At 34.8% G+C, this 12499-nt stretch overlaps 1 protein-coding gene across 1 annotated transcript in view; it reads right to left on the minus strand.

Annotated features, from left to right (window-relative positions):
* Positions 1–12499, minus strand: part of PRIM2 (DNA primase subunit 2) — a 102166-nt gene that overhangs the window by 40918 nt on the left and 48749 nt on the right. Inside the window, exons 7-8 of the mRNA XM_032681462.1 lie at positions 6618–6685; positions 259–331 (exon numbers count right to left, since the gene is read on the minus strand). Coding sequence (XP_032537353.1) covers positions 259–331; positions 6618–6685 — 141 coding nt within the window. The remainder of the gene's footprint in view (positions 1–258; positions 332–6617; positions 6686–12499) is intronic.

The raw sequence follows: 12499 nt of genomic DNA on the forward strand, positions 1-12499 counted from the left end.
CTTATAATTATGTTAGCTATTTGTGAAAGAACACAAAATTAAGCAGAAAATTAGGCAATTCATTATAGCCCCGATTAGAGGCATTTTCAGTTAATTCTGCTTTATTTTGAACTTTATCACAATTTCATTCAACAGTTAAAAATAAAATATGAATAAAAAAATGAGAAACATTTTTTATGTTGTTTGTACATAAAGTATTTGAATTTAAAAAGTTATGTTTCAACATACTACGTAACTCCAGAAACACAGAGGACTTACAGAATCGATCTGCTCTAGAGAAATTTTTCCAGTGTTCTTTTGGGCGCTGTAATCTGGGCCAACATAAGAATGGCTGAAAAACAAAGTAAACAGTAGAGTACCATTTAAAGCTGCTCAAAACAATATTTTTTTAAGTATACGAATGTAGAAAGAAATTATTTTATCAATTATAGGCTGCAATTATTTTATATCAGCAAAACCAGAAACCAAGTAATTGACACTTATAAAACCAACTTTAGAGCCAATATAGTAAAGAAATGCTCCCTACCCCCTCTGTCTGGAAAGAGCGGTGAGGAGTCATGACAGTATCATGCTACTGTTTAGGTTGAGAGAGGCCACTGAAGACGATCTAGTCCAACCCCCTGCTCAAAACATGTGCTTGCTACAGCAGGTTGCTTAGCACCTCATCAAGCTGGGTTTTGAGCATCTCCAAGGACAGAGACTCAAACTTCTGAGCAACCTGTTCCAATGTTTGACCACCCTGGCAGTAAAAAAATCATTTTCTTATTTAAGAGGAATTTCCTGTATATCAGTTTGCACCCATTGCCTCCTGGCCTATCACTGGATACAACTGAGAAGAGACTCACTCTGTATTCTTTATTCCTCCTCTGATACAGACACCTATTTATATGCATTGCTAAGATTCACACTCACACTGTCCCGAAACACATCTCCTCCAGGCTGAACAGTCACAGTTCTCTCAGCCTCTTCTCATATGTACTGGGGAGACCAGGACTGGACACAGCCCTGCACATACAGTCTCACCAGTGCTGAGCAGAGGGGAAGGATCACCTCCCTCAAGCTGCTGGGAGTGCTCTTCCTAACACCATGCAACCAGCTGTAACCATAGACTACAGCAGAGACAGTCGCACATCAGACATTGTCACCAAAGTAACCTCAAATCAAATTCAACATCTAATGCCCAGTTTTTACTTTTAAATATATAGACTTCATGAATGAGGATATATGCAAGGCTGCAGAACAGGACCAGAGAAATGCTTACAGTAGAACCTAACCAAAGTCAAGAGCTGACAGCACAGCAGGCAATAAAGCAAACAGGGGCTTTGGATACAGCATACTCATCCAAAAAGCAGGTTTCAAAACCTGGGTAAGAACAAATATCCTTGTGCAAGAGGGATTTTTTACCTAACTTCTTAGATCTTTCTTAAATCTTTCAACAGCGTGCAGAGTTTTAACTCCAGAAAAAAAGACATTTTGTTAAATGACAATACTAGGTGCTGCAAATTATTTTGTGGCATTCCAATACCATAAAGTATGAAAAGTATATAATGAACAGTTGATTTTACTAGAGTACCAATAGTTTGTTTAATTATAGTGCATTCATTTATTCTTTAGGTTTACTTCTCGCACACGCTGGAGCACTAGGAAAGCCTGCTGTACTTAATAGATTTTTTTCATTACACAACAACATAATACACAATAAGATAAATAATTTAAAGTATTTGAGCTGTGTATGTCTATTACCATGAATTTTACTATAGAATTATCTAAATTCCCTTGTAGAAACAGATCTGCATCAATTTACTTAGGCAAACTATAAACAAAATAGAAATCACAGTGCCCAAAATATTACAATCGAAGCATAGAACAACAGACAACAGTTGTTTCTTAGGCAACTTTTTTTTTTTTATAAACAACCAATTAGGAAAACCGGTAAATGATCACATCCCAGGATGAGGGCTGGTAACTTCTTAAGCTGCTCCACCATAATAATTTTAGATCACCTGCTTATATCCTAAAGTATTTATTAGAATCATATTAATACTGAAAAAAATTGTTAAGCTAAAGAAAATTACTTTTTCCTAGCTTCCACAGAAAGGGTTGGCCTGGGAAGAGAAGGTCCAAAGAGAAGACAGAAGTTTTCCTACAAGTGAACAAAGTAAGACTTCAGAAGTTACTGTTAAAAGAGGACATGCTCTCTGAATCTTACTGACCATTATATCTGGACCTGGTAGAAAACTCTTGCAAGGAGAGAAAACTCAGCGCTAAGAGGGGTTGAGGGGAAGAAGAAAAAATTCTACTTTTCAGACTCTGAAAAGGTCAAATATCTTCATCATGGTACACAAACAGGAAAAGTTATTAATTTTTTACATTAAAAAGCAGCATATGACCTTTGCAAGGTCAAATTTTCTTGATACTTGACACTACTCACCAAAGCGCTGAACCCTACACAAATTGCCTTCAAAGGTGGTGCTCTGAAAAAGAGTATGAGCTTTATCTATCCAGAATACGTGGTAGACTAGGGTTAGGCACAAAGGCCAGCACTAGCCATATGGCCTTTGGCAGATAAGCTCTTGGATTCCTGTCCCAAGGAGCTCAAGGGACTAAAGCTTTCAGGTTTGCAGTTTTAGGTTCCAGGTCTTCTGATTTTCTACGGTAGAGATTCTCCAAGTCCCTTGGTTTCATCATAAAAAAATCACACTGCTTTCTCCACAGATTGCCATTATTTTCTCTACAGTTCTAGTAGAAAAATCTCAAGAATCTTGCAAAAATAAAAATAAAAATCTAAGACTATTCTTTGTTCTATGAACAATGGTCCTCATTTTTTTCACAGGATTAAATGTAGGCAAACAGCTTCCTACTGCTGATCTGAAAACACATTACAACACAAACTAACCACGTTTGTGATCACTCTCACTTTCTTATATCTTTTGCTTTCAGTTTTAGCTCTTATTTTGGACTCATTTTTTCTTTTATTTGTCATACCTCTTGAGCTTACTTCCTGACCTTCTTACTCACCTAGAAATATTTATTTTCATGGTTTACTGGAATGCAAGCAGCAATGTCTTCACTTTTCACTTTAAAAAGTTTTGTTTTATCTCCATATATAAATTCCTGTCTCTCGATTCAGCCTGACTCAATCACTCAAAATCTGCTTTTCTAAAATCCAATATCTTAGTTACCAGAAGTTTTCTAAAACACCTAGCGACTAAAGATCAAAACATACATTTGCACAGCTGTTGACCAATAAGAAACTTCCACTACCTCAATTCTTCCAAGAATGGGATCTATGTCTTTCAAATAAACAGCTGTAGGACGGTTTTGATAAATATTGTATTATTCATGGATGTGTTAGTGTATTACAAGATTTAGTGAGGGTATGAAGGGTACTTTGTAGATGTTGAGGATAATAAATAACAACTGTCCATCAAGGTGTGCATTCTTCTTTACTTGCTTGTGAGATGAGCATAGGTGAGAAGGAAGGTGAATATGTCTGCATGAGTATTGCATTATCTATTAAAAAAATCCAGTCTTGCAAAACCCTTGGTTTCTGTATCAACCTTATGAACTATCACTTAAAGACAGAATTAAGAGAATCATACAGTGGTGGTTGTAAAGGACTTTAGAAGACCATTTAGTCCCATACCCCACTTTAAATAGGATTACTGTCAACACTAGTCAGGCGAGCCGTGGCTTTTTCCAGCTGAATCCTAAAAATCTTCATGAACCAAGATTCGATATCATTGTATAATCTGCTGCACCATCATTCTAGTATAGACATTTTTCCGAGTGTTTGATCTAAACCTCCCAAGCTGTTGTATGTGACCACTGTCATTTGTTATATCCTCTGACCATCGAGAATTCCAACACCATCATGTTTGTCCTTCAAACAGTTGTAAGCTGCTATTTGATCATCCCTAAGCCTCTCTTTAAGCAGACTAAATAAAGTCAACTCAGCTTCTTCCTGTAATTCATAAATAGGCCCAGTCCTATAGTAGTTTGATGGGATCACAAACAACAGTTTTAGTCTATTCAAAATTATTCCTGCTGAAGATTTTAAACAGTAGAATATTACATCCCTATAATGTCATCACACACCCCATATAAACCAGGAGTTGCAGAACTGTTCTTCTCATGCATTTAGACAAAGTTTCCATCTCTATTAAATTGCTAAAGTTTTAGCAATTTAAATCTCTTTGTAGCCTACTGTGAGCATGGGAAATCCCTAAACGCAACCTTGCAGCAAATGTTTTAACATTTTAACTAAAAATGTTCTCTTTTTTCTTTTTTTGATCTATTATGAGTAGTATTAGAAAGCACCAATGAAATAGAATTGGACAAAAAGAGTATCTAATCACAGACAAAATATATATTTAGTCTAGAACTATCCAATTACAAAACATATGTTACGTCCATTAAAGAAAAAAAAAGGGAATGGTTTACAATATCTATGAGGACATAATCCACAGTAATCTTTTCTGAGGTGACATAATCACTTTTTCTGAGGACTAGCTAATTTGTAAGTCACAAGCAGATATGAATGGGTGCCAAAAAAAGTGCTGGGCTTTAACAACTAAACAATACTCTGTAACCTTCCACTGGATGCTCTTTTCATACATTTCTATCTAAGCTTTTGCTCCCCTGATAGAGTTCTATTGACATATGCCAAAAATAAAATACTGCTGTAAGAATTCACACAATGAAGGCAGAGAAAAGTCTACAACTAACTAATATTCTCTTTTCTTATGAGTAAGATGAAGCACAATGAATCACAGATTCACAGAAACAAATAACAAAGATGACCTATTTGGTCACCTGTTTACTGCCAGAGCCTGCTTTTCAAGTTGTAAGGTTTGATGTATTTTCTCCATTTTAAACGAACTTGCAAAAAGGTAACTTGGAAGCATTTGTATGATTTTTTTCAGTTGGTGACAAAAAATACTGGAATCAGTCCCTCCATTTTCACAAAATCAAAATGGAAGTAACTTACCAGTTGTGTAACATAGGTACCAAGATAACATAAGAATGTACAACAAGTAGCATAAATGTGGGATACAGCACCTCTGTTAAAGTAACTTTTTTTTGGCAACCTTTTCCCATATTTAAAAAAAAAAAAGCATAGACAGGACTGATTGCTGTGATACTGAAAGCTGGTTCCACTTACACAGACACACAGCATATATCAAAAGAAATTTCCAATTTCTCAGTAATTACTCCTAGAGAGTACAGGTCATAAAAAGCTAACTTAATTGCCCTTTATCTTCAAATGGAGAAAGGCATGCCATTGAGGCGTATTTTTTAAAATCCCAGTGAGATGTATGGTAGCAATAACATTGAAGGTTATTGGCATTCAGAAGTATCCCTAACCAGCTATGTAACAGTTACACTGCAATACTTGCTTTCATTCATTGCTCTTGAACAAAGTTCAATCATATGTAAATAAGCAGAGATATAAAAAAGCTATTTTTCCTATTCTGATTTCCACTAGAAACAACAAAACATTAACCTCTTCCTATAAATTAAAAATTATAAAACTTTTTTTTTAAATCGAAATAAAATGTCAGGTTTTGGGTACAGATACCTAAAGCAGTAGAGCACCACAGGAAATAAGGAGCATGCTAACTAGACCTGCGTCCTAATTCCTCTGCAGTGCTGTCATGATGGAGCTTCAACAATTCCATTTCTAATTCATCCAACATAATTTCAGTGATCTTAATGTTCAAAAACAGAGATTTCATTACTGACATCCAGTATTTAAGTAAATTTCTATCCTTAGAGATATTAAAAATTCAACAGAAATAAATACCTGAGCAACCTGATCTAACCACTAAATCATCTCCAGAAGTTCACTCCAAGTTAAATTACTCTATGATTCTAAGCCATCTTCCTCTAATTGTATGGATCTTGTCCTCCCTGCATACTACCATAGGAAGAAAACTCTCCCATATATAGTGGTAAAAAGCAATCACATATATAAGAAAAAGACCAGATGCTTAACCTGAAGAACATCAGGAAAGTTTTTTTTCTTACTCTTCTTCCCTTTCCTACAAATATATATATATATACACATACCACTAGTGAGGCAGACTATTTAGTTTTGTTGGAACATACTCTAATGGCTCACTTTCAGCAATCTCCTTAGGTCCATTAAAAGAACAAATTAGGACTCCATTCATCAATGACAGTGAAATTTTCCAAAATCAGCACAGAATACATGCAACAAGGAAGGTCCATGCTCTAAGCAGTGTAACTTGGAATCTGTTTTTTTATAAAGAACCTTAACAACTTTGCACACACTATAAAAAATGTTATAAAAGCTACAAATAATTTTTTATTACTTAGAAGCAACCCTAGTTCTATAAATTATATTTCATGTCAGTCACATAAGAGCTGGACTCAATGATCCTTGTGGGTCCCTTCCAATTTAGAATGTTCTGTGATCTCTGATCCTGTGATTTATAAAGCTTTGCTTAAGTTGAAGGGTTACTTTTGGGTTTTTTCCAAAGCCAATCACACAGATGAGGTGTCTGAAAAAATCCCTGTACCTAAAGCATTCTACTAATACAATTATTTTAATCTGTATGAAGGAATATACTCATGCTTTCAGTTTATGCTACCTGAGATGATTAAGCAGAGGTTGTAGTCTCTCATCAGACTGTATGGAAGGTAGCGATCGTGCTGTCAGCTGGAAGAAAACAGAAGTTCAATTAATAAAATATTACCTTAAAAAAACTGATAGTAAAAACTGGGAATTACGTAAGAAGCCACTCTGCGTTGTTACAACTTTACACAACATTGGGTAAGACAATTTCTCCTATTAAAAATAAATAAGCACAGCCTTCCAAAGTCTGAAGTTAGCAGAAATGTTTACAAGTTAACAAACAGTGAAAAAACATTTTTCTAAAATTACAATGCTATTTGAATTAAATAGGAAGACATAATCGAAAGTCGTATACTTTTTTCCAAATATATTTGAACTAGAAGTCATATTCTGCCTAGACAGCCTTCAATGAATCACATAATGTAAATATATTCCATGAAGCCATATTATACACAATTTACATTTGTATAAAAGGAATTTACATACTATTTAGCACTATATGACTTTTATATAGACGTGCCTCCGTGTACACTGTTCTTTTTTAAATGGGTATAACTTCTATTTTGTAATTTGACTATTTTAAAATAAATACATACTTTATTTCTTATAATTCATTCACAAGACTAGTTAAAGCATTCAATTTTCTCTGCAAAAATAAACCTAATAATATGTAGATCAAAAAATACATGTCACACTCTTGCAGAATACTAGTTAGTTGATGTATTAACTAAAATAATTGGGAAAATATATGTATTAAATTTGCTTAGTATCTGTATATAGGTTTCTACCTTCACCTATAAAAGCTACAAAGATCAGCCCTTCAGATAATTCTGACTTACACCCAACATGAAATATTTAATACAACATGCATTTAATGATTCTATGGCTACCAAGTTAGGCTGTATTTTGAAAACTACCTCTGTACAAATTTAAAATTTCAACATATTTCACATTGTATAAATCACCATCAAGTTCTTGAGTATCTTACAGGTAACTCAAAAATAGCATGCACTGTTATATACACTAATTAAAAATATTATTGTAAACCAAAAAAACAAAACCCACCATTAAAAAAAGCCACCATTTTTAGCATGAACAGTTTAGCTTCACCTTGCTTCCTCCAACATACAAATAAGGCAAGCATTGAAGTAGGACTACCTAGTAGGCTGCAACTTATATTTATAATCCACAAATAAATATGCCCCAGAATAAGCCACAGAGTGTCTGGGTACAGAGGTTTAGTTCTAACTCTAAGAAAGTCCGGATCAAGCTCCATTGTCTCATAGCTACACTATGTGAAGATGGAGTTCCATATTTTCCTGAGAGACCACCCACCCATTCATCACATCCATTTCATAACCTGTGCTGCCAGACAGAAGTCAGACTGGGATCAAACCTTAAACTGGTGCCTCAAGCTTGCAATACCATCCACCAGCTAAATGAGAGGAGGTTCAAAAGAGCTGTCTGTCAAGTGAAAGCTGAAAGTTCTGAACACAGGGACAGTGGGGAAGGGACCATTCCAGCTGTTCAGGTAGCCCTGGACTGCAGCAATCACTGCCTCACAACACAGCTCTTCTTAGTCCCAGGTAACCCAAGTGTACTCATCCAATTTGGTTGCTGCAGAAAAGGTAACCAGGCAGTCTCAGCAATCCATTCATCTTCCTCTTTTAAAAGGCAGCTATCTTGGCAATTAAAGCATGATCCACATTCCCTTATTTTATGGAGCTAGATTGAGATGCATACGATATACTAAAAATTCAGTAAGCTCTGTATTTATTCAGAAGCTTCTTTTGATAAAAAACTTGTCTTTTTACCACTGAATTTTAAAAGTCAATATACTTATTGTTCTATATTCATGTCCCTGGTAAAGCAAACCTCTAATTTTGCTTTAAACACCATCTGAAAAACAGAAATTATGTTTGAAGAGAACTTGGAAGCCTTCTAAACACCATTCAAGTTATTCCACTTGGTTAAAATCAGAACAAAGACTGAATTACAGGAAATACCATCTGCTTCTTTTCCATTAATAACTTAAACGATACAAAAAACAATATTTGCATGCACACTCACATACATATGTATCCTTTCACATGAGACAAGCATACAGTATTTTTCTCTACAGAGTACTTGAAATATCACATTTAATCAGAAAAAAAATTTCCTTGCTATAAACAATATATTTATGACAAGATGTTTATGGAAGTCAAATTGGACAGTGATGTAAGTAGCAAAGAAAAGTAACATTCAAAGTCTGAAAAAACATTGACATTAAAGTTATATATACAGTAAAACTACATTGCTACATAAATACCATCAATTAACAAAAACACTGGTTTAAAACTAATTTTGGAGTCTTGTAGGAATTGAGGCAGAACCAAGAACTGATCCTGGAGTTTTTTGATGTGAAAATAAGATCTAACACCTTTCAAATCTTAAAACAAACACTTTGTAAGGTTAGATCAAATGTTTATTTTCATTAGGATATGGGATCCTCATGACACTGTTTTAAACTAAGATAAAGTTATCCCAAAACTAAGGATAGCTTTCTTTCTTTAAACACAGTTGAGGAAACCTCATCAAAATATTTGAACAATTTTAACTGAAAGAGCACATTTTGCTTTAACTTACTTGGATTATAAAAATTAAACCTAACATTTTCATATATAAAGTCATTCCTCACAATTATATTTTTTCTAACTGATCCACAGTGTAAAGAAAATCAGCTTTAACAAAGGTGATGTTAGATTATTGCTCATGTTTTCAAGCAGCTAAGAATTTTATGTTTTCAACAACATTTCTCTAAAAGATGATCCCTATTACAGAATTCAAACTAAGATTCTGAAGATTTTTTCCAACAACTCTGGAATGAAATTTAGATAAATTCCAGCAAGCACAGCCTTGCTTTCATCTCTATAAGGTACTCAACATAGAGACCATTTTACCAGAAAAAAAAAAAAAATGGAAAACCACGACATTTGATATTTTAGAGACCCGAAAGACGTCAAAAATGTTGTCAAGTAAAGAGCATAGCTCCAAATTCTAATCATGTTGAAGCAGTTTAATTTAGAGAGAACATAAAACACTGCCAACTTCAGATATTTCCAGTCCCAGGGCCTGGCTCATCAGAGCAGGAAGCAGAGTGACTCAGACAAGAATGTGTGGACACCTCAGAGCTGGGCTGAGATGGTGAAAGTTGGGGTGAGTGATGCAGATCAAGGCAAGTTCAGTACAATAGCACACAGCATTTAAAATTAAGAAAGAAGAAGGAACACTTAACAACATAAGAAAAAGGAAGTATCTTAAGTCTAAATTTCAAAAGTCTACCATCACCCGTGACCTTAGAACGTCATGTTCAGCAATAAGACTAAGGGGCAATTTTTCCAAAGTAGCCATTGCTCAAGGCCTGGCTGGGCATCAGTCTGCTGGTGATGAGCATCACTTATGGTTTTTTTCTTCTTTCTTTTATCACTTAATGAACTGTTTTCGCCTCAATACATGAGTTTTCTTATTTTTGCCCTTCCTGAACTACTTCTCCGTCCCTCAGGAAAGGTTGGAAGGGCAGAGAGAGGATTTCCTGCCAGCCAGGGTCAATCCACAACTTACATATATATACTCATTTTACACCAATAAGAGGCTGATAAATTTCAGCTTAAGTACAGATTTCACAATATTTTGAAAGTTTTGTTGTCTATCATAGAGGAGTGAAAAAACTGCTACTGGTTTGTGCAAAAAGGATATTTAAAAACCTTTAACAACAGCAAAACACAAAACCAACAAAAATATCACCAAAACCCCCAAAACAACAACAAAAAAACCCACCAAACAAACACACAACAAAACTCAAACCCCCACAATTATACAGCAGGTTTAAATGTACCAATAACTTACATCTCTACAGGATTTTCCTTGAGAAATCTGGGAAACAAAATAAATAAAGTGGAAACCTTGATGCTAACATAGACTTGACAATTTTGTTTCTGTAGACAATAGCTTAATCAATGTTAACAAGTGTGTAGAAAATGAATAAAATAAATAAACAAAGACATGGTTCTAAGGATGTAGACTTCACAGAAGCCTTCTCAATGTGACATTAGGCCACTGCATTTCTGTAAGGTCACACTAAAATTAGCCTAATTTTAACTAGATGCTAACAAGATTTAACAAGATGCTAACACTGCATTTTGCTGAAATTTCTAATACAATGGTAACATTTGAGGAAAAAAAAAAGTCAGAAACAAACTTAGCTTAGCTTAGAGCTGAGCTAAAGCAGGATCTGACATGGTGACCAGTAAGACAGAGGAAGGGAAAACTTTCCCTTCTTCAAACCTGCTGCTAAAGGTCCTGATATGAACTATTCATCTCCATTAAAGACTAAATAATAAGCCTATTTTCAGGAATCTAAAGTCTATTTATCTAACAAACAAACTCTGGCAGAAAACAGGTGCTATTAACTGCATTGCTCCTCAAACCATTCAATTCTTAGATAATGATTAAAAAACATTATGCTGTACATCTGTTAGAAACGGAGTCTTCCTTCTCACACCTCTGACTACAGTCTATTTGATTTCATTAAGTGCATCACCCAGATGAGTATGAGCCTGCACAGCAGTGAAGTGCAAGAGGGAAATAAGGTAAAAGATAAATGAAAACAAATATATGAGCAAAATATGACATGATAATAGTATGTTCAAAGAAACTGTATACAATTAGAAATTATCTTTTGTGGAGTGAAATAAAATCAGGTTTTACTCTGCTAATCCAACAGTACTATACCTATTCACGTCTTTCTACTGAATTTTTTTAAAAAGAGACTCCATTTAGAGATAGCTATTTAACACTAGTAGGCAGTACATTTGTTCCAACTAACTCATTAATACTAAACAAACTTTATTCAAAGATCTGTTTGGCAAGCATTTGAAGATGTTTTCCAGATGTAATCAATCTAGTAGAGTATCAGCTTTTATGTAACCTAAACCTGACGTACACCTTTTTTATTGACAGTACCATAGCCATGGCATATCTGAGAGTCAGAATTACAGATCCCAGCTTTTCCCCTTCACCAGGAATAGCTGAAAAACAAGGGAAGACAGTAAGATGTTTTCTGTTAAAGTTTTTACTTTAATTCAGGATTTTTCTCCTTGTCCCCAGTTTATCTATCCTTCTGGAGTCTCTGTTTAATCAAAAGGAAAACAATCTCCAAGAGATACTACAAAAGCCTTCGGGAAGCTTTCCTCCTCTCATCCTCATTTTAAGATAGAGAATAGATTAAAAATAATGCTGTAGAAACATCTTAGTTCTACTCACTTCTTAAGGACTGTGTCATAATATTCACTATATTATTACAGACACACTACACATCAGAGTACTCTACATATTTATAATATTTAGGATCAACACAGAATCATAGAATGGTCTGGATTGGCAGGGACCTTAAAGATCATCTAGTTCATGTCCCTGTCATGGGCAGGGACACCTACTAGACCAGGTTGCTCAGAGCCCCATCCAACCTGGCCTTGAACATGAACAGTGTACATACATGATTACAGTAAATAACAGGCCTTTAGGTCTCAGTTCCACTTACACCAAGTCCAGCTACAAGTGTTTCTCAATACACATAATCAAGGCCATGTTTTTATATAAAAAGGGAAACTCTACTACACACTGACATCTTGTTTCAAACAAATCGCTCAGGTAAAAATCTCTTTCCCACTGCAATCTGACTGCCTGTAGTGACAAAAACTAGTTTTCATGTACATTTCATTCCAGAATACAGCCTAAATGGAGGAAATAATAGTACAAAAAGCTTCTTAGTACATTTCTCTCTGATTAGAAGTATCGTTGATGAATAGAAACTCCAAAACTTTAAAACAACTTCATTTTCAACCAAATCTGAATTTT

The sequence above is a fragment of the Chiroxiphia lanceolata genome, chromosome 3 (genome assembly GCF_009829145.1).
Source record: "Chiroxiphia lanceolata isolate bChiLan1 chromosome 3, bChiLan1.pri, whole genome shotgun sequence".
In the NCBI taxonomy this organism is placed as follows: Eukaryota; Metazoa; Chordata; class Aves; order Passeriformes; family Pipridae; genus Chiroxiphia; species Chiroxiphia lanceolata.